This window comes from Aotus nancymaae, unplaced genomic scaffold (assembly GCF_030222135.1).
Source record: "Aotus nancymaae isolate 86718 unplaced genomic scaffold, 86718_ANA_hifiasm-v0.15.2.pri h1tg000028l, whole genome shotgun sequence".
Classification (NCBI taxonomy): domain Eukaryota; kingdom Metazoa; phylum Chordata; class Mammalia; order Primates; family Aotidae; genus Aotus; species Aotus nancymaae.
The window spans coordinates 7,158,870-7,183,623 of NW_026988441.1; the positions used below are offsets into that span (position 1 = coordinate 7,158,870).

A 24,754-nucleotide genomic window follows, 5' to 3' on the forward strand; every position below is an offset into this window, starting at 1 on the left:
GGGCCACCTGAATTTTCCAAAAGATGAGAGAGCACCCACGTGGGAAGGTAGCGGGTGTTTAGGAAAAGAAGAGCATTATGGGTGTAGGTTTTCCTATACACTGCTCTATTTAGGGGCACTGGGAAAGTTGTAGGGTGACAGAAAAGGTGAGTGAGGAGATTTGTAGGGTGGCTATTTTGAACCCACCACTGCTCCGAGAAGAGGGAAAGAGTTAACCAGTCACTGGGGCGTGGGGTGTGACAATTGAGATGCCAACAGTTCTTGTGGTGCCAGAAATTTCAAATTGGTGAATGGTTTTTATAACTTTCCCCATAACAACACCTGATTTGTGTTTGACAGAAAAGGCAGGACTGGGATGGACCAGCCTAACTGGAAAATGAGGGATTTTACCTCCTTAGATAGCAAGTCTGTACTGAGTACCATAAAGCAGTTTTTCCCTGGCCGCCTTGGGCAGTAGCGCAGGAAGACATACAGGCTTAAGCAGACACCAAACAGCAGTAGACACTGGGACATACAAATGGTTATGATGGTTTTGACAAACAAAGAGTCCTGTGTTGGGAATAGTTATATGCCCTCCTGGCCGCTCCCCTGACGGGGACCTTGGGCCCGTCTTAGCATTGGCAGATTGGTACAAACCCCCGATTAGGACCGAACTGAGCTCGCTGCCATGAGCCTTATGAGGTAGCTACAGAAACGCAGGTTGGGGGCCCTCTCGAGCTTTGTAGCTTTTGTGGAGCTACAGATTGGAATTTCAAGGGCAGGCCCTTGAACTTCCCATTCACTTACGCACTTACCATTTATATAGTTTACTGCACTTTTTATACCCATTTTAAGATAGAGGCCACTTTAAATTGAACAAGAAAGAAAAAAGAGAGAGAAACCAGAGACACTAACAGAAACCAGGGCTGTGTCCTCCAGCGTTCTGGAGTGCTGGCAGAGTTGTGAGGGAAGGCCCTCGTTAGGACCAGTTTGCTCCCAGAAAGAGTTATGAGGGAAGGCCCTTGTCAGGACCAATTCCCTCCCAGAGACCGACAGGGTTAGATTTGACTTAGCTTCCCAGGACCAGAGACAGAGGACTTGGAAACCGAATTTGGTGGGCACACACTGTTGAACAAATCAATGGTGGTTGATTCGTTCCCCTTTGGACGGCAGTGGGCTATGGGGCCCTGGAATGTCTCAGGGGGTGCCTCCCCCATAGGCCGCCGCTTATCGGGGGAGAGCCAGAACGAGTGCAGTTACGACCGGTGGTGACTATAAATTCTCTCTGAGGCCTCCAACACGTTGTATGCGAGCGACTTAAGGAATGCGCCACACTCTGAGCTTGAATTAGGAGTCCTTTATTACTGGAGAGGTGGCTAATGCCCAAAATTCTCTCAGCCCCTAAGAAAAAGTTAGGTGGTCTTTTATACCCTAGTTTGAAAAGGGAGGGAGAACCTAGCTGAAGCAAATTTGTTACAGAAGCAGAGTCAGCACACAGGTAAAAGATAAACTAGTACATGAGAAATAAAACAGTGCCAGGTGCAAGGGGTGAAGCTGTCATGAAAGACATACAACTTACAGATAATGGGGCTCCGGGCGCTCGACAGCACCTGCATTCCCAGGCTCTGCTGGTGCCATTTAACTTGGCCTTTGGTCAGCAGATGCATTCCTGGATGTGCCCAGTGTTAGCCTGCCCCGGCTACATGCTACAGTTACATACTTAATGGTGGGAAAATAACCAAAACGAAGAAGCTAAGATGGAGTCTGTCCGGCTCAAGAAGCTAACATGAAGTCTGAACAGCTCTCAGTCTGAGAATCATTTTAGCTGGCAAAAATCAGGTTATCACACTGGCAGCTCACTTAAATTTATATAATTAGTGAGCTGGGACAAGTTGGAGGAAATATTTTAAGCTGAATATGGAGTAGCCTATTTATAGCATAGGTACCAGTAAGGTCTTTAGTTTCAGAGCGCTGTCATCTGTCTATCATTTACTAGCAAGATTCATAGCAAGCGGTTGTATCCAGTAATATATTTCCTGATCCAAAAAATGGAGATAATGGCCCAGCACTGTGGCTCATGCCTGTAATCCCAGCACTTTGGGAGGCTGAGCTGGAATCACCTGAGGTCAGGAGTTCAAGACCAGCCTGGCCAGCATGGCAAAATTCTGCCTCTACTAAAAATACAAAAATTAGCTGGGCATGGTGGTGTGTGTCTATAATCCCAGCTACTCCAGAAGCTGAGGCAGAATTGCTTGAACCCCAGAGGTGGAGGTTACAGTGAGCTGAGATTGTGCCAGGGCACTCCAGCCCAGGCGACAGAGGGAGAATATGTCTCCAAACAAAACAAAATGGAGATAATAACTGTACTAAAATGATAGATTTGTGAGGGGGAGTCAAATGAAGTAATGCACAAAACTCTTAGGGCCAAGTCTGGTTCATTTTATGTCCATTTTTAGAGAATCACTCCATTCACAGTGGTTTGAAGTGCTGCTTCCAGGAATGGCTCCTAGAAACCTCCCATGCTGCCCTCCTGCCTACTCTTCCTGAAGCCCAGCACTAAGCATCATCCCAACTTCATGGGTTTTGAATTTTTCCTTTTTTTTTTTTTTGCGATGGAGTCTCACTCTTGCCCAGGCTGGAGTGCAGTGGTGAGGTTTCGGCTCATTACAACCTCTGCCCCCTGGGTTCCAGTGATTTTCCTGCCTCAGCCTCTGGAGTAGCTGGGATTACAGGCATGAGCCACTGCACCCAGCCTGAATTATTATTTTTTTTAAAATAGAGATGAGGTCTCACTACATTTTCCAGGGTATTCTCGAACTCCTGAGCTCGAGTGATACTCCTGCCTTGGCCTCCTCAAAGTGCTAGGATTACAGGCATGAGGCAAATTTTAGAACAGAATTCCACCAGGGGGAAGATGGTCTCCCTGCTCCTCCCAACTCCAGGTTCATCTCTTCAGGGCCCCCAACTTCAGCCATCCAGGATCTTTTCATTCCTAGACCTGACCATGCCATTTCTCCGCCTGAGGGATAAGGTTCTGCACCTCCCAGGAGCTCATGAGACTCTCCACAGTATAGTTAGTAGTTACAGATGCCGGGTGGAGGAGCTGACTGCGTGGACCAAACCCTGGCCCACCACTTCCTAGATAGTGGACCTAGGGAAGGTAACATACATCCCTGCGCCTCAGCGTCCTCACCTGTTAAATGGGGAGAATAAAAGTACTTACCTGCTGGGGCCATCACGAGGGTCACTGAGGAGTAAGGATGACCCTGCCCAGCTCTGGCAGAGGGATGTGGCAGCCATGCGTAGCAGATGTGTCCCTGGGGCCCTGCACAGGTGCTGAGAGGAGGAGCCAAGCCCAAGAGAACCATGATGTCCACACACAGCCAGTGATGTGGGGATCCCCTGACATACAATATTTAAATATTATTTTTTGCCTTAAACATTTTATTTGAACTCGAAACATGAAAGCACATTAATTTGCCAGTTCTTTAAGGTAGAGCTGTATTAGGAACTCTAAGCTATGAGAAACGAAAGCCACTTTTTAGAATGGCATAATCACTCTGGGACTTATTTTTCCCCCACTCCCACGAACAAAAGCCCACAGTTAGGCAGCTGCTGCTCTTGGCTTGCCAGCTTAGGGTCGTCAGGGCCAGGGTTGTTTTTTGAGACAGTCTTGCTCTGTTGCCCAGGCTGGACTGCAGTGGTGTGATCTCGGCTTGCTGCAACCTCCGTCTCCTGGGTCGAAGCAATTCTCCTGCCTCAGTCTCCTGAGTAGTTGGGATTACAGGCATCCGCCACCACACCCAGCTAATTTTTGTATTTTTAGTGGAGATAGGGTTTTACCACGTTGGCCAGGCTGGTCTCGAACTCCTGACCTCAAGTAATGCCCCTGCCTCGGCCTCCCAAAGTGCTGGAACTACAGACATGAACTGCTGTGCCTGGCCTACTCTTTCTCATGATTAAAAGATAGTGACTTGATCACACTGCCATGTGTGTACCTATAGAACAATCTTGCATGTTGTTCACATGTATCCTAAAACCTAAAATGCAATTAAAAAAAAGGTGGTGACTTGGATCCAGCGATCATCTCTAGTCAAAGCAGGAGGGGAAGAGCTGCCACAACCTGACCTTTTTGGTCAGGAAAGACGTTTCTCCAGAAGCCCCCAGCAGCCCCACTGCTTATGTCCCCTGGGTCTGCCCACACGGGGCCACAAGACCCCTGCTAGCTCCAAGGAGAGTGGGAAAGCAATATTGTATTCTTGGGCTATGACAGACAAACAAAATGCCCAAGAGATGGCGTGGGCAAGAGACCACGATGGAGACACAGGAAGAGAAAGACAGGGAGGGTGAGTCACAGAGACAGCAAAGTGAGCCTGGCACAGAACTGCACGGCAGGGAGCGAGGCCTGGCAGATGCAGACATGAAGGGAGGAGGGAGAGGACAGGAGGGAGACAAGGGCAGAGGAGCCTGAGGAGAGAGAAGGGAAGAAGGGAGGGCAGGTGTGAGAGGCAGAGGCAGTGTGAGGGGAAAGGGGTAGCTGGGAGCCCATTCTTCCTCCTGCGGGAGCATCAGGACATACTGACAGTCTCGTGTCCAGGAAGTCATGTTCCACACTGGGCCCCAAGGTAAGAGGCCTCCTGCTTTAGAAGACCCCGGCCTGGGCCCTATCCTGACTGCGGCAGTTTTCCCCAACCTAGCCCTGTGGTGCCCAGGGCTGGGTGGGTGTCTGGGCATCCTGCTTGCCCTGTGGTGCCCGGGGCTGGGTGGGTGTCTGGGCATCCTGCTTGCCCTGTCCGACCATTTCCCGATGGTTTTCCTCTGACATATCCCACGTGGGTGGGTGGAGTAACAGCCCCCACAGATATCCAGGTCTTAATTGCTGAAACCTTTCATTGTGATGTATTTTTTACTTATATAAATATGTACATACATTAGACTGAGTCTCACTCTGTCGCCCAGGCTGGAGTGCAGTGGCTCAATCTCGGCTCACTGAAACCACCTCCCAGGTTCCAGTGATTCCAGTGGTGTGATATCGCCACTCTGCAACCTCCACCTTCCGGGTTCAAGTGATTCTCCTACCTCAGCCTCCTGAGTAGCTGGGATTATAGCAACAAGCCAGCAAGCCTGGCTAATTTTTTTTTTTTTTGTATTTTTAGTAGAGATAGTGTTTCACCATGTTGGTCAGACTGGTCTTGAACTCTTGACCTTGTGATCCGCCCACCTCGGCCTCCCAAAGTGCTGGGATTACAGACGTAAGCCACCACGCCTGGCCACATTTTTATTTTTTTAAGGAGATGGAGTCTGGCTGGGTGGCACAAGCTGGTCTCGAACTCCTGGCCTCAAGTGATCCCTCCCACCTCGGCCTCCCCAAGTCCTGGCATTACAGGCGTGAGCCACTGTGCCCGGCTTCTGTGAATGTGTGATCTTAATGTGTAAAGCGACTTTGGGATTGAGTTAGGACCCTGAAATGAGATTATCCTGGATCACACAGGGGCCCTAAATGTAACCACTAGGGGGCTTAGAAGAGAGGCAAAGATTGGGTGAGGAAGAGGAGGTGAAATGTTGACCTCAGGAGAGAGATTTGCAGGCCCGATGCTGCTGGCTTTGAGGACAGAGGAAGAAGCCGTGAGCCTAGGAACACAGGTGGCCTCTGGAAGCTAGAAAAAGCAAGGACACAGTTTCTCCCCTGGAGCTCCCAGAAGAAACCAGCCATGCCATCACTTTGATGTTAGCCCAGTAAAACTGACTGAACTTCTAACCTCCAGCACTGTGAGAATACACCCGTGTTACTTTAAGACACTGCATTTGTCTTCCCTAACACAGCTCATGATGGTGCCCCCTTGTGGGATGGCTGGAAGGGTAAACAAATTTAAAAAAATAGGTGCATGTAAAGATTTTAGACTACCGCTGTCCAATACAATTAAGTAAAATATTTGCTATGGCTGTGTGTGGTAGCTCATGCCGATAATCACAGCACTTAGCGGGGCAGAGGCGGGCGGATTGCTTGAGGCCAGGAGTTCAAGACCAGCCTGGCCAACATGGCGAAACCCCGTCTCTACTAAAAATACAAAAATTAGCTGGGCGTGGTGGTGCACTCCTGTAATCTCAGCTACTCAGGAGGCTAAGGCAGGAGAATCGCTTGAAATGGGCAAGAGAGTAAGACTCTGGCTCAAAATAAAAACAAAACAAATTTGCATCCTTTGTCATGCTGGCCACCTGTCAAGTGCTCGGACATCTTAGGTGGCCAGCGGAGGTCGCACAGCACAGAGCGGATACAGAAGATGCCCACCGTTGGCTGGGCACGGTGGCTCACGCCTATAATCCCAGCACTTTGGGAGGCCGAGGCCCGGGAGGTGAAGGTCGCAGTGAGCCGAGATCGCACTACTGCACTCCAGCCTGGGTGACATAGCAAGACCCAGTCTTTAAAAAAAAAAAAAAAAAAAAAACCCACCACTATAGGCAATTCCATGGTTGGCGCTTGCTCTGGTAGTTCCTAGGCCACTGCTACACACTCTGCAAGTGACACCCATGAGAGCATTGCCCCCAGAGCCCAGCACAGAGCTTGTCACAAAGTAGCTATCTGATAATTATTTATTGAAAGAAATGACGGGATGAATCCCAGACTCTGGTATAAGCCACCCCCTGACACACAAACCCCTCCCTTGACTCCCAAAAACCATAGCCTGCCGCAGCAGATTTGCTAAATAGCAAAGGCAATAACCCTGGGTTCCCTCCAACTCATGCCCTGTACCCAGGCCGTAGGAGGGCGAGGGCTTAGTAGGTATCTTCAGGGTCAGAGCCTGTGTCCTCCTCGCCTTGCTGGTTCTGAATCTGACTTTGCTTCCGGTACAAACAGGCCACCTGTGGGGAGAGGGTGGGATGGGGGTGGTCAGAAGCTCCCTGGCTGCCCCCATCTCCACAAAGTTCCGGAGACCCCACCACACTAAAAAGCTGGTAAGGCCAAGCAGCTGGGCGGCCCACCCCTGGTCCCCAGGGCCTCACCTGGGCACTGGTGGTCGCCTGCTCCGGCTGCTTGTCTTCACGGACTCGAATGAACCGAGGGAAGCGAAGGGAGATGCCCTTGTCGCTATCCACCTGCGGAAGCGGGATGGAGACTCCTGCGGTCCAGCCCCCATGACACCCTGCTCCTAGTCTCCTCCCTGCTCCACTCTGGACTGGTTCCTGATCCGCTCAAGGGGGCCGATCGATGGGTTGTTGTAAGGATCAAACACGTTGACAAAGTGCTTGGAACCATACCCGGTGCACAGTAAGTGCTTAAGAAATGTTGCCTGTTAAAGCTGTTACGATGATGATGATGATTCAGGCTGAGAGGCTGAACTAGGGAGCCAGGGTATGGGTTCTAGAACATGACTGTGGGATTCAAATCCCAGCTCCCAACTCTCAGGAGCCACGTGATCCTTGGCCAGTAACCCAAGCTCTCTAGGGCTCTACAACCTCACCTGTAAAATGGAGATTTGTGTGTTACTATGTCTTAGGGACGTATGTGGACAGGATTGAATGACTATATGACATGGTAAAAAAAATTTTTTTTAATTAGATAAAAAATGTAAGCTCTTGGCTGGGCATAGTGGCTTAAACCTGTAATCCCAGCACTTTGGGAGGCCAAGGCAGGTGGCTCACTTGAGGCCAGGTGTTCAAGACCAGCCTAGCCAACATGGTAAAACCCCATCTCTACAAAAAATACAAAAATTAGCCAGGTGTGGTGGTGTACACCTGCAGCCCCAGCTAGTCACGAGGCTGAGGTTAGAGGTCCACCTGAGCCCAGGAGGTTGAGGCTGCAGTGAGACATAATTGTGTCACTGCATTTCAACCTGGAAAACAAAGACCATGTCAAAAAAAAAAAAAAAAAAAAATTCTCCTTTAAAAGTGGAAGTCTGGCCGGGCGCGGTGGCTCACGCCTGTAATCCCAGCACTGTGGGAGGCCTAGGCGGGTGGATCAGGAGGTCAAGAGATCGAGACCATCCTGGTCAACATGGTGAAACCCCGTCTCTACTAAAAATACAAAAAATTAGCTGGGCGTGGTGGCACGTGCCTGTAATTCCAGCTACTCAGGAGGCTGAGGCAGGATAATTGCCTGAACTCAGGAGGCGGAGGTTGCAGTGAGCCGAGATGGTGCCATTGCACTCCAGCCTGGGTAACAAGAGCGAAACTCTGTCTCCAAAAAAAAAGGAAGTCTGCTTCTCATCAGAAAAGTATGTGCTAGCTTGGCTTTGAAGGATAAGGAGAAACTGCAAAGAAAATACATCTAATTCAATTATTTATTTGTACATTTTTTTTTGACAGTGTCTCACTATGTTTGCCCAGGCTGGTCTTGAACTCCTGGCCTCAAACAGTCTTCACGCCTTGGTCTCCCAAAGTGCTGGGATTACAGGCATGACGCACGGTGCCCAACCTCATTTTCACTTTCAGATTTGCTGTTGTTTGGAAGAAGCTGGGAGTTTTCCCAGTGCTGGGCACAGGCTAGTGTTCTCCCTTGTATACAACAGTGTTTTGGGAGTACTGAAGACTGAAGCACTAGAGACACAAATTAGCCAAGGAGTTTTAAAACCTGATAGCATAAGAATTCATTATGGTTGAGGAAGAAACTGCAGCAAAGTAAATGGTGAGCAGGAAGTGCACTAAGCCTTTGCTCAAAAGCACTGAGTTTTTGAAAATGATTTCAGAGCCGAAGGTGAGATTATAATACTAAGGGAGCAATGTCACTGTTTTCTCACTATGCCGGGACATTCTTTTTTTGAGACGGAGTCTTGCTCTGTTGCCCAGGCTAGAATACAGTGGCATGATTTCAGATTACTGCAACCTCCGCCTCCCAGGTTCAAGTGATTCTCCTGTCTCAGCCTCCACAGTAGCTGGGTCTACAGGCACGGGCCACCACGCCTGGCTACGTTTTGTATTTTTGGGAGAGATGGGGTTTTACCATGTTGGCCAGGCTGGTCGTGGACTCCTGACCTCAAGTGATCTGCCTGCCTTGACTTCCCAAAGTGCCAGATTACAGGCATGAGCCACTGTGCCCAGCCTGGGAATTTTTTGAGACACAGTCTTGCTTTGTCACCCAGGCTGGAGTGCAGTGATGCGATCTCGGCTCATTGCAATCTCCACCTCCCAGGTTCAACCGATTCTCCTGCTTTAGACTTCCGAGTAACTGGGACTAGAGGCACCCGCCACCACGTCCAGTTAATTTTTGTATTTTTGGTACAGATGAAGTTTTGCCATGTTAGCCAGCCTGGTCTTGAACTCCTGACCTCAAGTGATCCACCCACCTTGGCCTCCCAATGTGCTGGGATTACAAGTGTGAGCCACTGTGCCTGGCCCATTTTTAAAGAAAAAATGTTTTGACCTTGATAAAATGCAAACTCATCTTCCCAATGCTCACCTGGAAGAGCAGATGTGGGCCAAGGTCCCCTCCCTACTCTGCTTTCTGGGTGCCCACTGAGAATCCCACACAGGGCCAAGCCCAGGTCCTCTGACACTCACCAGGCCTCGAGCCGCAGGGTAGATGGGGGAGAGAGAGAGGTCAGCGCACTTCACCTCCCACACGGTGCTGGGGTCCAGCCAGTGGTCGGGAGTCACGGCGTCATCTATCCGCACATAGGGGCGTGGGCTGGGCAGCACCAGGGCCTGCAGTGAGCAGAGGGGTGTGGAATTTCAAATCCCCACATGTCGTGAAGGGACCTGGTAGGAGGCAACTGAATCATGGGGGCGGGTTTTCCCTGTGCGGTTCCTGTGATAGTCTCCCAAGAAAGATCTGACGGTTTTATGATGGGCAGCTTCCCTGCACACGCTCTTGCCTGCCGCCACATAAGACGTGCCTTTGCTCCTCCTCCATCTTCTGCCATGATTGCGAGGCCTCCCCAGACATGTGGAACTGTGAGTCCATTCGTTAATAAATGACCCAGTCTTGAGTATTTTTTTTTTTTTTGAGACGGAGTCTCACTCTGTCACCCAGGCTGGAGTGCAATGGCATGATTTCAGCTCACTGTAACCTCCACGTCCCAGGTTCAAGCGGTTCTCCTGCCTCAGACTCCCGAGTACCTGGGTTTACAGGCACCTGCCCTCACACCCAGCTAATTTTTGTATTTTTGGTAGAGATGAAGTTTCACCATGTTGGCCAGACTGGTCTTGAACTCCTGACCTTTGGCCTCCCAAAGTGCTGGGATTACAGGCATGAGCCACCACGCCCGGCTAGTCTCGGGTTATTTCTTCATAGCAGTATGAAAATTAATACAGATTCAACATGCAGGACAGACTCTCATACCCAAATGCCTGTGACCATGACAACACACACTCACAGGCACTTCACAAGGAGCAGCCGTGGCACCTGCTGTGTCCTGTGGCTACCCCCTGGTGTGACTAGGGCACAGGGCTTGGGGAGGCAAGGCTCCTTGAGCAGGGTTGGTTAACAGCTGGTAGCCGGCAGTGCTGTGACATGAACGTGGAGATGCTGGACTCCAAAGCCAGCTCCACTGCCTGCTGCCCTCCTGCCCACACCTGAAGCCCTGAGATGGTGGAGGCAAAGAGCCCCACAGGGAAGGAGTGCGCCTCAGGGGTGGAGGGGCTGTGGCTCACCTGGAGGCTCTGGTGATGCGCCTCTAGCTCCTCGTCGCTGAAGCCAGTTCCAAGCTGCAGGGAGAAGATGGGAGGTCAGAGGCTCAGCTCGCCATGGACGCAGCCCTTGCTCCAGCCATCTAAAGCTGTGTACACCGTGGCCCCCACCCTCTTCTGGCCTATGCAGTATCCACAGAAAACCAGGGGAAGCAGGAGCAGCCAGCCAGAGACTCCCAGGTGGGGAAATGCTCTCCCAGCAGGCCTGCGTGAACCAGTCCCCGTCTTCTGCTTTGTGGAGAAACCTTGCTGCTTCCACTGTGTCCCTGCCCCAGGAGCCCACCTACATCCTCACTGCACAGTAACTGGCTGTCCTCATTTCCAATTCTTTTTTTTTAAATGGTCTAGCTCTGTCACCCAGGCCTGGAGTGCATTGGTGCAATCTTGGCTCATTGCAACATCCACCTCCTGGGCTCCACTGATCCTCCTGCCTCAGCCTCCCGACTACCTGGACCACAGGCATGCATCACTATGCCCAGCTAATTTTTTAAATTTTTTTTTTTTTTTTTTAAGTTTTTGTAGAGATGGGGTCTCACTATGTTGCCCAGGCTGGTCTCTTAACTCCTGGGCTCAAGCGATTCTCCCACCTCAGCCTCCCAAAGTGCTGGGATTACAGGTGTGAGTCACTGTGCCCAGCCCATCTCCAATCCTTATGCTACAAAGAGCTTCTATCACCTACTAAAATAGGAGAGGCTAAAAATTAGCAATAATACTTGATGCTGGCAGATACGCAGCAAGTGGGCAATAATGACCGATACAAATGTCTCAGGGAAAGCCCTTTCTGCATTGAGGGTCTTAAGGATTTCTTTTGCATTTTGTCCTGACAATAGCGCTTTTTTTGTTTTGTTTTGTTTTTGAGACAGAGTCTTGCTCTGTCACCCAGGCTAGAGTGCGGTGGCGTGATCTTGGCTCCCTGCAACCTCTACCTTCCAGGTTCAAGCGATTCTCCTGCCTCAGCCTCCTGAGTAGCTGGGATTACAGGCGCACACCACCATACCCAGCTAATTTTTCTATTTTCAGTAGAGACAGGGTTTAACCATGTTGGCCAGAATGGTCTCCATCTCCTGACCTCGTGATCCACCCACCTCAGCCTCCCAAAGTGCTGGAATTACAGGCGGGAGCCACCACGCCTGGCTTGACAACAGCTCTTTTAACAATCTATTCTAAATAATGCAAAATGATGACGATGTAGCTTGGTGGCCAAAATATTTGCAAATTATAATGTCCCTTCTGTCACTGACACTAAGCACTGATGTTGCCCTTAAGAACAAAGCTGGCAACAACTTCACACAGCCACAGGGAGCTGGTTCAGGACACTGGAGAAAAATGAAATCGCTTCACATTTCCCAGCATTCCTTGCAGCTAGGAGTGGGCCATGGAGCCAAGTGATAAGCAACAGAGCTTGAGCAGAAGGTGTTCACTGGCTGAGGTTGACTCAGGCTCCACCCTGCTTTGCTCCTTACCACTGCTTAGAGCAGGCATGGCCATGAGGGCTGGAACTCCTGCAGCCACATTGTGATGATGAAGCCAGGGTCACATGACAAAAAAAAACGTGGGGAGACAGGAGGAGGAACCTGAATCTCTAGTGACATCAGACAGCTGCCCCCGCCTCCACGCTTCTCGAGAAAAATTCTTTTGTTATGTGAGCCACCACTATTTGTAGCTAATCTCAATCTGACACACATTCCTGACCCCTTTCTATCCCAGCCCATTTTCCTATATGAAGCAAGAGTTGCTTATAGAACCAGAAAAAGTAAATTAAAACAGGAGGATGAATCCTTCACAGGGAGATGCATGCCCCATGGTCTGGGTTGTGCAACAGGAAGTCCCCCCAGGAGTCTAATCTATTTCCCTCTGGCTTTTGCGGTCAGCCCCAGTCCCCTCCCCCAGACCTTGCATATGGCCTGCAGCTCCTCACTGTCCTCATCGTAGCAGGCCAGCAGGAAGCCCCCGTATCGGCCAGCACGCTTCCCCCGGCCCAGGTAGGCACCGATCACCACCAGGTCCAGAGTGTCGCCCACGCCACTGAGGTAGTCCTTCTTCATCTGGGAGAAGGGGAGGCAAGAGATGAAAGGGGGAATAGCCGAGGCGGGGCCTTACTGCTGGGGAGGGGCTCCTCGGTGGGCTGAGGAGGGAGTGGGGGGTGAGTCTGAAGGGAACTTCCAGAAGGAACCCCTGGGAAGAGACTAGACAGAGGAAGGGCTTGTACGTTGAAATAAGAACAAATAGGAAATGCAGGCAGGATGGACAGAACTTCAGGAGTCAGCCTCAGTGCCCTCTCTTCCCATATACAGAGACATGGCCAACTCCCTCTGCCACTCCTCCAGAGGGAGGGCATTTTCCCATTCATTCAGAGCTGTTCAGTAAGTGCTGACCATGTGCCAGGCAGAAGCTCAGCCTTGGGGGCACAACAGTGCTATTTCCTGAGGCAGGAAAGGTCTGTGCTAGAGGGAAGACGGCCACAGACGGGCATAAGCACACAGGAAGAGCCGGTCAGCAGGCCTGGCCAGATCAACTCCACACCGCCTTCCGCTGCGGTCCCCCTGCCCACTCCTCCCTGCCCCTCTCCACTCAAACATCCATCAACTCTAAAGACAGGCTCCTGCTCACTGACCCCACCACAACCGTCCTCCACTCGAGGGGGAAGCCCAGGAGCTTTGCACAAGGACAACCTGACCGTGGCTCTGGGCACAGAAGCCCCACTGACCTCCCGAAGCCCTCAGAGGAAGATCCAGCTTTATCTCACAGTGGCCCCTAGGTGCTGCGTAATCTGGGACCTGCTCCCCGCTGAGCTCACCTGATACCTTGTCTGCTCTGGCTCCCTGCACACGCCAAGCCTGCTCCTCCCTCAGGGCCTCCGCACCAGGGGTGCGCCTCCCTAGTGCTCTGTCCCCTGCCCGCTTCACAGGCCCAATACCTTCCTACTATTTAGGCCTCAACCATAACGTTACCTTCAGAAAGGCTCTTTGTGATTGCCCAAGGCACTCCCAGCCCCTCGCTGGCCAGCAGGTGACTTGCCTTTTGTCATGGCATCCACTGCTGCCTGACTTCTTCCCCAAGAGCCTGGCCCGACATGGGTAGCAGGCTCAAGAGAATAGAAACCTCATCTACTCTGCACATCATGGGGTGTGCACTGCTCAGGCTGAGGCTGTTCTCCATCAGAACATGAGCAAGGGCCTGCTGCAGGGGGCTGGGGTGGGATTGTGCAAAGGGGCCCTGAGCTCAGACAGGGTGTAGAGTGAAGGCTTGAAATCTACCACCCAGTTGGGGGGCAGGAATCACCTTGAGCCAGTTGTGTGATCTCTTGGCGATCTCATAGGTGGCATCGACATCCAGGGTCTTCACCATTAGCCCCTCACAGGAGTCTGAGGGAGACACGAAAGCATCGTCCTTAGGAAGCCCTGCCTCACAAGCGCCAGAATAGGCAGGATTCTGGTCAAATGATCCAGGACTGGGGACAGGCTGGGAGGCCAGGATCAGCACAAGCTGCAGACCTCAGGAGCGAAGAGCGAGCGCCCTCACCTTTGACCGACTGCTCCAGGAACTCGGCGATCTGCTCGACGTTCTTGGTGTCCAGGGAGGTGGCGAAGACGAACTCGCCCTCTGTCTCCACAAAGTTCTCCCGGAGCAGCTGCCGGCGTCGGGAAAGGGGCTCACGTACCAGGGACTGCAGGGCCGGGAGGAGGAAAAAGATGAGACGTCATTGTGGAAATAAAGACAGTAAGCCCCAACTATGAGGGGAACAGGACACTGGCAGGTTACAACTCATGACAGGGTTAGTAGAAAGCCTTGAGAGGGAAGAACCCTAATGTGAGAAGGATTCCGAGAGCTTAAAGCACAGGGCTAGTCACTGGCAAAAGGGCCGGACACCATTTAGAGTTGGTGACTTCAGTGGAGATTGAATTAACACTTTATGGGCATCTCATTATTATTTTTAAAACTTTTTTGAGACAGAGGCTCACTCTATTGCCCCGGCTGCCGTGCAATAGAGTTCAAAAGATTCTCCTGCCTCTGCCTCCCAAGTAGCTGGGATTACAGGTGTGAACCACTGCACCCAGCTTCATCCCCAAGATGATTAAAAAAAAAGTCCTCCTTTCCCTAGGATTCCAAAAGTTTTCACTGACTTTTTCTAGTACCTTTACAGTTTTGTGTTTTGCTTTGAAATAAATCAGTTCCAGCTGGACCTTGTGTGTGTGTGTCAGAGGTTTAAATAGACACAAGGTATTCCTATATTGTCCAGGCTGGTCTTGAACTCCTGGGCTCAAGCAATCCTCCCGCCTCTGACTCCCAAAGTGCTGGGATTACAGGTGTGTCACAGTGCCTGACTCTAAATAACATACTTTTATGAAATATAATGTATATTTTGAAAAACTGGTGAGACTAGACACATTATTTTACACTTTTGCAACTCCTCTAATAGCTGCCTTACAGAGGCTGGATTCTCCTAAGTGCCTCTGTGCCACACTGTTCTGGCTACAGTACATGAGGAAAATCCACCTCACACCAATGCGGAGTTAGAAAGAGAGGGACCTCAAAGATGTCCCTGAAAGAAGCTTAAGGAACCTCAGGGGTCCTCAGACCACACTTAGAACTGCTTCCCAAGTGTGACCTCCTGGCAATGTGAAGTGGCAGAGGTGGAAATGGAAGTCAGCTCACCAACTCCCAGGCTCACACCCCACCCCCATCATCCCTCAGCTGCCCTGGACAGGAAGCCGGAACTCACCTCTCCATTGAGGTAGATGAGGTCGAAGGCGTACAAACACACCTGCACCTGGATCTCAGACGCATCCACCTCCTGGGTTGGGGCACAAAAGAGCTCATGAGTGCAGAAAGGTGAGCTGGGGTGCTGTGCCTGGGGGTGACAGCATTCATCTACCAGTCTCTCTCTCACCCAACCACACTGGCTGCCCATCTGTGAGGGCGGCCATGCTGCTGGCTCCAGATGCTGAATCGTAACGGCTCTTGGCTAATTCTGACAACCTCATTCCCCTTCACCAGATACTTGCTCTTGCGGCCTTTTCCGCAGCTAATGGCAGTGACATTGCACAGTTCTGGCCAATGACATGGAAAAGGGCAACCTGTGGGGTGCAGGTTGTGGGAGTTTCCAGAACAGATCTTATTTAACATAAAACAATAGAGATGTAGTAAAAGGGCCCTTCCTGAACTCTTCCTACTTGGGATGCTGGGATGAGAATGTGATAGCTGGAGGTGTGGCAGCCATTCTGCAAAAGGCTGAGAGAATTGCATCCAGACTGACACTCTGCCCTTCTGGGCATTGGGCAGGACCTGCAGCCAGGGCTGGGAGGAAGATGAAGTATGGGGCCCTGGCAGGCAGTGGAGGGGGTGATGCTACCTTGCGTTTGCGGGTGGTGAGCACTTGGAATGGCTGGATCTGCTGCTTTTCCCGGTCCCAAGCCACAGCTTCGGTGTCCAGGATGAAGGATGTGACCGATGGGAGTTTAATCTGAAAGTGAAGGGAGAGACCCAGGGCTTGTAAGAGGTGGAGGATGAGGCTGAAAGACAGACACAGGGAGATAAATCCCTTCTACAGCTCTCAAAAGAGGCATGTGCACACAGATGCTCTTTTCTCGTTCCCCACTGAGAGGAGACAGAAACTAATGTTTCTGAGAACGTACTATTTGGTCCCACATGCTGTAAAACCAGGAACCTTTGTCATCTCCCTCCTCCTGTCACCCACATTCAGTTCTCCTATGAACTTGTCCATTTCCTCTCTAAGCCATCCACTTCCCACCACCTCCCTGCTCAGCCCAGCCTACTGGGCTCCCTGTCCTCCACTGACCCCCTCCAATCCAGCTTCCCCATAGCACCCAGGGTGACACTGGCAAGCCCCAAATCCGATCACAGCACATCCCTGCTAAAACCATCCCACAATTCCCCAAAGCTGTGGGGACTCTCCTTGGTCAGCCTGAGTCCTCCCTCGCCTCAGCTGGCCCCCTCAGCCTCTCTTCACCCCAGTACATGCACCCGTTTCTCAAATGGGCAATGCCTCTTCCAGCACTAGGCCTTTGCGCGTGCGGTTCCCTCTAGAACGCTGGCCCTGTCCGTTTCCTCCACTGGGAAGCCTTCTTTTCCCTCAAGGGAACACTGCCGCACAAGTCCAGGGCCAGCATTCATGTTGTATCCTGGAGCCATGTAGCTTCCCTGACACCAAGTCTAAGCCAAGCCTGTTTCTTTTCTCTTTTTGGAGACAGAGTCTAGCTCTGTCACCCAAACTGCAGTGCAGTGGCATGATCTAGGCTGACTGCAACCTCTGCCTCCTGGGTTCAAGCAATTCTCATGCCTCAGCCTCCTGAGCAGCTGGGATTACAGGCATGTGCCACTACTCCCAGCTAATTTTTGCATTTTTAGTAGAGACGGGGTTTTACCATGTCGGCCAGGCTGGTCTCAAACTCCTGACTTCAAATGATCCACCCACTTCAGCCTCCCAAACTGCTGGGATTACAGGTGTGAGCCACTGCGCCCAGCAGAAATATGTTATGATTATGAGAATATGGAAAGATTTTATACGTTCATTGGGTGTTGGTTACTTGGGTATAGGACCTTTTAAAAACTCATCAAACAGCACAATGCACACTGAAAATCACTAACTTTTCAGGAAGTTACATCTTAAGAAAGTCGATTGAAAAAAACAGAGCTTGGTAGTGAACAGGAGCTCCCCGAACGCACACACTAAACCGTGCCTCTTGCCTGTACTGTCTCTAACAGGCAGAAAGCTCAGCGCTGTGCTCCTGCTTTCTGAAGTAGCCTATTTCCCATTTCATTAGGGGCAGGCAGAGAGAAAGGGTCTTTGATGGAGGACTCCTCCAACAGGCATAAGACCCCTATTGGGTACAGAGAAGCCCCCGGCCCAGCCCTGTCTGAGCTTCTACTTGAGGCCCGGGGCCTATCTGCAGGCTGGCCCCCTCCACACTCGTCCTGACTCCCTCTCTCCGCATTCCTGGCTGGAGAGGATGCGGAGTTAGACTCTGGCTTTCCGAGGTTTTGCTGCACTAGGGTGGCCACGGAACCCAGCACTGGACAGTGGGGTGGGAGGTGTCCAGGAAAGTGTTAACTCTCTTGGAGGGGAGCAGACAGAAGCTAGAATCCCTTTTCCCTCTTTCTGTCTGGAAGAGGGACATCTGTTTGGGAAACTGTAAGGGGACAAGGACAGCAGGGGAGCGCAGTAGCAATGAGCTGGGCTCAGTGGGACATCAGTGCTCAGCCAAGTCAGTGCTGGGGCGCCCACCTCTAGATGGGAGAAAAAATCGTATCGGCTTACACCACACATGACTGAGTGCTGTTATTTGCAGCCAAATGCAATCTGATCTCCTAATAAACCCCCACTGTGCATCTGGAAGCACGGCCCCCGGCAGAGGGAAAGAGCGTGGCAGACCCACCTTGGGGATGCGGCTGATGATGTCCGGGTACTTCCCAGTGTTGTCTTCCTGATTCCTGCTGAAGATCTTCACCTCCCCGCTTTCCAGAGCGTGGATCTGTCACAGTGGGGGAAGGGAGGGGAAATCAGCCTTCAGGCCCATGTGGCCTTGCTTTTCTCTTTTGACACCACCTTTACTGGTAGAAGGCTCTGGAAGCTCTGGAGGAAGAACTGGTGCACAGACTTGAGCAAATCATCTCCTCAGTTCTAACAGCCCCTGTCTCTGGAAGCCCCTACCATCATTTTGTCATTTCCAATCCCCACGTCTCCCCTTGTAAGTACGTGCACCTGGCTACCTGTGGGTGCTGATTCCTTTAAATGTTATTATGCTGTAAATCTCATTCTGATTTTTTTTTTTTTTTTGAGGCAGAGTCTTGCCCAGGCTGGACTGTAGTGGTGCACTCTCTGCTCACTGCAACCTCCACCTCCCAGGTTCAAGAGATTCTCCTGCCTCAGCCTCCAGGGGAGCTGGGATTACAGGCACCCAGCACCATGCCTGGCTAATTTTTGTATTTTTAATAGAGATAGGGTTTCACCATGTTGGCCAGGCTGGTCTCGAACTCCTGACCTCAGGTGATCCACCCACTTTGGCCTCCAAAGTGCTGGGATTACAGGTGTGAGCCACTGTACCTGGCCTCTACTGTCTATTTATTTTTAGACAGTCTGGTCATAGCCCTTGAGCAGGGCTGCATATATGGCATCTTACATGTATGTTATTTCAAGAAACAGCTGTCAAGAAATCACTGTCATTACCATAAATCAACTTGTCTCTTTTCTCAACACTATTTTGGAGATCCAACTGTGATCCTGTGTCTATTGGATCCACTTTTTTTTTTTTGAGACAGAGTCTCACTCTATCACTGAGGCTGGAGTGCAGTGGCATGATCTCAGCTCACTGCAACCTCTGCCTCCCAGGTTCAAGCAATTCTCCTGCCTCAGCCTCCCAAGTAACTGGGATTACAGGCACATACCACCACACCTGGCTACTTTTTGTATTTTTAGTAGAGATGTGGGTTTCACCATGTTGGCCAGGCTGGTCTCGAACTCCTGACCTTATGATCTGCCCGCCTTGGGGATTCACTTCCTGTAACTGCCTCAAGCCCTGTGGCATCCACCCACTTTGCTCGCTTACCTATCCCCCAGTGAGAAGCCCCCACACCTGCCAGGACAGAAGACACACACACATTCTAACAGACCCCAGGATCAGGGACGCCCGAGGCCCTGGATCACAGGACACACATGCATGTCACATCACAAAGGGGTCATGGAGGCCCCTCCCAGAACGGCTGTTACAATGAACACATCCACCAGCAACATCAGCGGAATCAATGTTCCCTGAGCTCTCACTATCACAGGTCAGGACTCTGGATGACTGTAGCTTCGGATAAGCTGGTGAGAAAGTGAAGACCATACCCACTGCATGGAGGTGGACACTGAGCCCAGAGAGACGTGCGAGGGCAGCTGGGCAGTATGGCGCAGGCCGGCTTGGAGCTCAGGTCTCACTGAGCCCACGTGGGTCCCTGCTCTTTGACATTTTCCTGTCTGTGGAAGGGATGTGTCCCACTCTCCATACCTGTGCCCTCTGCCCGTCATATTTGTATTCACAGGTGAAAGCTGCCTCCTCAAAGCGTTTCAGGACCTCACTGACACCCCGCGTGGGGTGGGCCAACATTGGTTTCAGGGGAATTCCTGGGACAGGAGGAGAGAGAGTGAGTTAGAGGAGAAGGAAGGCAATGAATTAGAGGGGGAATGCAGCAAGGAGGCTGCTAATGGGCCCCAGGACCCATTCTCCTTTCTTGCTATTCAGTAATGAAGCCTCTCATGTTTGAGAAGGAGACCTAGTCTCCCACTTGGGACCCCCAGCCTTCCTTGTGGCTGGGGAAGGCCATGTGACTGGAACCCACACAGCACATGCAATGTCTGGCTCACATCCTTGCAAAGAATCTGGTTGCCTGCCCTCCCTCCTCCCACAATTAGAACAGGGAAGTGAGACACATTAGATGACAGACATTGGGGTGACAATCTCTGGAAGGCAGAGGGACAAGACACAAGAACCTGGGTCCCTGGGTCATCCCTGGGTCACAGCTACATACCTGTACCCTCCCTGGCCACCTTCCTTGCTCTGGACATTTATGTGTGTGAGAGAAATTCTATCTGGCCTGACCCACTGCCTTCTGGCCTATTTTTATTTACTTATTTATTGTCTCACTCTGTCACCCAGCTGGACTGCAGCAGCACGATGACGGCCCACTGCAGCCTTGAACTCCTGGGCTGAAGCGATCCTCCCACCTCAGCCTCCCAAGTAGCTGGGATTACAGGCACACGCCACCATGCCTGGCTCTAGTGTATGTTTATCACAGTAGTATCACCTACACTTTATCTACTCCAGGAGGGGAAATTCCAAGGAGAAAAGCAATGGGTTTCAGCACCAGGGAAGAGCGTTTGGTTTTGGTGGGGGAAGAGTTTTGAGATGGGCGCCTATGATGGGCACCATCATGCTGACTCAGGACGGGGTGGGGCTTCTGTCAGCCTCATGAGCACCCATGGGGCCTGTACCTGGGCTCAGCTTGCAGTGCTCCGGCAGACGTTCCAGGCCATGCTCCAGCAGCACGGGAACAATTCGGTCCAGGTCAGGCACCTCACTAGGGTGAGGGGTGAGAACAAGATAGAGAAGGCTTTTTTTTTTTCTCTTTTTTGAGAGAGTCTTGCTCTCTTGCCCAGGCTGGAGTGCAGTGGTACAATCTCGGCTCACTGCAACCTCTGCCTCCCAGGTTCAAGCAATTCTCCATTCTCCTGCCTCAGCCTCTCAAGTAGCTGGGACTATGGGTGTGTCCCACTACGCCCGGCTAATTTTTTGCATTTTTAGTAGAGACGGGGTTTCCCTGTGTTAGCCAGGATGGTCTCAGTCTCCTGACCTCCTGATTCGCCTGCCTTGTCTTCCCAAAGTGCTGGGATTACAGGTGTGAGCCACTGCGCCCAGCCATGGGGAAGCCTTTCTAGAGTCATGCAGTGTGGAAAGACAGCTTGGCCTGCTCCCAGAAGGCTGGGCTTCTGAATGCCTCTGCCCACCTCAGTCACCACATCTGAAACTCCTCCTGCCACCGTCTCTGAGCTCTCCCTCAGTGTCACTATCTGTTACTTTGTCTCCTTTAGTTTGGGCCTGCCACTGTCCCCTATCTGTCACCAGGAGACCAGCGATTCTCTACTCCGGCTACACATGACATCACTCAAGCATATCGTTTTTTTAAAAAAAGGGTTTTGGCCAGACACAGTGGCTCACGCCTGTAATCCCAGCCCTTTGGGAGGCTGAGGCAGGTGCATCACTTGAGCCCAGTAGTTCAAGACCAGCCTGGCCAACATGGTGAAACCCCATTTTTACTAAAAATACAAAAGCTAGCCTGGGGGTGGTGGTGTGTGCTTGTAGTCCCAGCTACTTAAGAGGCTAAGGCAGGAGAATCGCTTGAACCCTGGAGGCGGAAGCTGCAGTGAGCTGAGATTGTGCCACTGCACTCCAGCCTGGGTGTCAGAGTGAGACTCCATCTCAAAAAAATAAAAAATAAAAATAAATAAAGGTTTTCAAGGCCAGTTCTACCTACAAATATTTCGATGTAGCTGGTGTGGGGTGGGCCTGAGGTCGGCAGTTGGTAGAACCCCACGTGCAAGCAGAGTTGAGCTCGTGACCTGAGCCTGGGAGCTCGGCTCTTGCCGCTGGGAAAGGCCATGTCACTAGAATCCACACAGCACGTGCAACATCTGGCTCACATCTGCTGTCTGTTCAGCACCCAGTGTGGCCCTGGCCCACAGCAGGTGCTCTGAGGGTATCTGTGTAACTGCCCATTGGCCCTCCTGCCTCTGACACCATCCCTGAGATAGTCATCATCTTACAGTCACCAGCCCTGGGTCAGCTGATGGCCTAGGTCCCTCCACATGGCTCTCTCTGGAGCCCTCGTGACTACTCTGCGGCTCTCTCCATGACTGTCAAGACCCCTCAGCATGTGTCAGTCACCTGCTTCTCTCCGGGTCCCTTAAGGCCTTTCTGCACGCACAGCCCTGTCTGGAACTCCAAAACCTCACGATACCTGCTGCCCTCCCTTGCTGTTAGCGTCTTTCTTTTCTTTTCTTTTTTTTGAGACAGTTTCACTCTGTTTCCCAGGCTGGAGTACAGTGGTGTGATCTCGGCTCACTGCAGCCTCCGTCTCCTGGGTTCAAGCGATTCTCATGCCTCAGCCCACCAAGTAGCTGGGATTATACGCGCATGCCACCAAGCCCGGCTAATTTTTCTATTTTTAGTAGAGACAGGTTTCACCATGTTGGCCAGTCTGGAACTCCTGACCTCAAATGATCTGCCCAGCTTGGGCTCCCAAGTGCTGGGATTACAGGTGTGAGCCACTGCGCCCAGCCACTGTCAGCATCTTTCTACACCTCCCCCTGGGGTCGCTGACCCTTCACTGCTTGCCACCTTCCGATCTCTGTCATTGTCCTTGTGCCGAGCACCAATCTTGTCTAGATCGCTACCTCTGCTTTCAGTCACCCCAAGATGGGCACTAGTGATGCCTGTCTGTCACTTCACTGGCTCCAGTGCTCCTCTGGCTCTGCCCCATTCCTGGCACTTTGCCCATAGGCCCTGGCAACTCTGCCTACGGCCCGGCTCTTACCAGAACGTCTGCTTCAGGATCATGCCTTGCTCCTCCAGCCATGTCTTTCGGGCCTCTGCTGTCTTGCCCTTCCCAGCATCCACCACGGCCGGTGGGAATTCTAAGAAAAGGCCCACCAGAGGCTTTGGAAGGCGCCCGTACCCTTGGCTACCCCAGGATGCACAGTGGGTAGTTTGCTGTATGGCAAGGAATGCTGATGCTGCGGCCCAGGACACTCTGCCCAGGGGAGAGGAGCCTGGGATAACAGGAGCCCACTGGGGAAGGGGTGGGGCATGGGCCTCTGAAGAGGAGCAGGGAAACCCAGGTTAACTCCAGCGAAGGACACGCAGACGGGCCAGGGGAGCTCACCTTGGCCTGGGGGTGTGAGGCTCATGGCCTGGGAGAGGGCGGCCAGCACCGACTGCTCTGCCAGCCCGAGGCGCAGCCGTCCACTCAGGGACCTGTCGGGAAGGGGGCTTGTCTGCAGCTCCCCAATGTTGCCTCCCCCCTCCTCTGCTCTCCCCCTTGACGCGTGTAGACCCTCTTGTCAAAAACCAGAAGAATCTTCAGAGCCTGGAAGGGACCCCAGACATCACACAGCCCCATGTGATAGATGAGGAAACTGAGGCCAGCCAGTGATGATCCTGCCCACTAGTGTGGACTGGGGAAGGGGCACAAGTAGGTGCAATGCCAGCGCCTCCACTTCTCATCTCAGATGCCCTGAGTGGCTGGCGAGGCTTGAGGAGGGTGAGTCAGGGACAGAACTGAGCCTGGCACCCACACTGGTGGGTATGGTCAGGACCTCAGCACGGTCCTTGCTTTGGGCCAGTGGCAGGAGGCAAATGGCTTAGGTAGCCTCTCTGTCTCCACTTCCCCTTCTATAAACTGGAGGTGGGGGTAACAAGACCAATCTCACAGAGTTGCTGGGAGGAACTGATGAGGTAAGGCATGTGGTGCAGGGCAGGGCACCCAAGAAATGCTCCATGATGTGAGCCCTCAATGGATCTGCTCTCACTGCCATAGCAAACAAAGCCTGGCTTCCTGCTGCAGGGCGAGCACCCAGGACGAGGCAGACCTCACTAGTCAATCACAGCATGCTTCACACACAGGGGCCCAGGGTCCTTCTCTGGACAGCACTACCGAGGGACAGAAGCTAGTCTGTGAAAGGAAATGGTGTCCCTTCCCAGCCCTGCTCATGCTTTTCTCATCCAAGGGTGGTCAGGGCATTTGCAATGGATTCCGGCTGCCAGCCCCTCCCTCCTTTTACCTCCAGGCCTGCAGTCCCCCTCTGAAGCCTCACAGGCCCACACACTCACCTGGCGATGTACCGGGCTTCTGAGTGGCGGCAGGCAACAAAGAGGCCTTTGATGATGTCTATCTTCTTGGCTGTGGACTGGAGAGACAAGGGAGGAGCCATCAGTGCCTGGCAAAGGCAGGGACCACACCTCCGACCCACCAGCCGCGCTGCTTCCCCGCATTTTGAAATACCTGCCCTCCTTCCCTTACCCCATCCCCATGTCCCAGAGCCCACAGCCACCCGTTCTTAGGGCATTAAGAATGAGCTGGCTCTCCTCCTTGCCTCCCTCTCCCTTTATCCAGGAAGTATTTATTGAGTCCTGTCATGGTGCAGGAATGGGATTAGGTGTTAAGACTCCCCTCGGGTTGGGTGCAGGAGGAGGAAACGAAGCTGTGCACCCCACGAGCAGGACTGAAGCCACCCAGCCCAGATAGTCTACCCAGAAGCATTCCTGACACACGCAGGGCCTTAGGTCCCCGAGATGTCTGGGGTCTGGGGTGAGCAGCCCGCCTCACTCACAGCACTGCCAGTCAGCCTGGCGATGTCTCGGAACTTGGTGAAGACCCCGGTGGCAGTGAGCGGAGGAGGTGGCAGCATGAGCCTCTGGGTGCTGCGGCTGTTCTCAGCCACCAGCCCCACGTCACCCTTCTCAGCTGCCTCAGCCCGGACAGACTCCAGCTGCCGACCTGCAGGGAGAGTGCACGGGGGGGTGGTGTCGAGGGTGACATGACAGTTATGGCTGTGTGTCTCCCCTCTCTGGCGTCCTGGATGAATCTTCTCCAGCTG

General features: G+C 52.2%; 1 protein-coding gene across 4 annotated transcripts in view; it reads right to left on the bottom strand.

Moving 5' to 3' along the window:
• Window positions 1–1,321: 1,321 nt before the first annotated feature.
• LIG1 (DNA ligase 1) overlaps window positions 1,322–24,754 on the bottom strand; it is a 55,918-nt gene continuing 32,485 nt past the window's right edge. For 3 of the 4 annotated variants that reach the window (XM_064381098.1, XM_064381095.1, XM_064381097.1), the window contains exons 13-28: window positions 24,488–24,654; window positions 23,988–24,064; window positions 23,041–23,132; window positions 22,693–22,792; window positions 20,594–20,679; window positions 19,611–19,726; window positions 18,000–18,095; window positions 15,956–16,066; window positions 15,326–15,397; window positions 14,125–14,269; window positions 13,885–13,967; window positions 12,495–12,647; window positions 10,567–10,620; window positions 9,475–9,618; window positions 6,982–7,074; window positions 1,322–6,840 (exon numbers count right to left, since the gene is read on the bottom strand). In XM_064381098.1, coding sequence (XP_064237168.1) covers window positions 6,754–6,840; window positions 6,982–7,074; window positions 9,475–9,618; window positions 10,567–10,620; window positions 12,495–12,647; window positions 13,885–13,967; window positions 14,125–14,269; window positions 15,326–15,397; window positions 15,956–16,066; window positions 18,000–18,095; window positions 19,611–19,726; window positions 20,594–20,679; window positions 22,693–22,792; window positions 23,041–23,132; window positions 23,988–24,064; window positions 24,488–24,654 — 1,676 coding nt within the window. In that variant the 3' untranslated portion in view covers window positions 1,322–6,753. The remainder of the gene's footprint in view (window positions 6,841–6,981; window positions 7,075–9,474; window positions 9,619–10,566; window positions 10,621–12,494; window positions 12,648–13,884; window positions 13,968–14,124; window positions 14,270–15,325; window positions 15,398–15,955; window positions 16,067–17,999; window positions 18,096–19,610; window positions 19,727–20,593; window positions 20,680–22,692; window positions 22,793–23,040; window positions 23,133–23,987; window positions 24,065–24,487; window positions 24,655–24,754) is intronic. The other variant, XM_064381099.1, reaches the window with a different exon arrangement.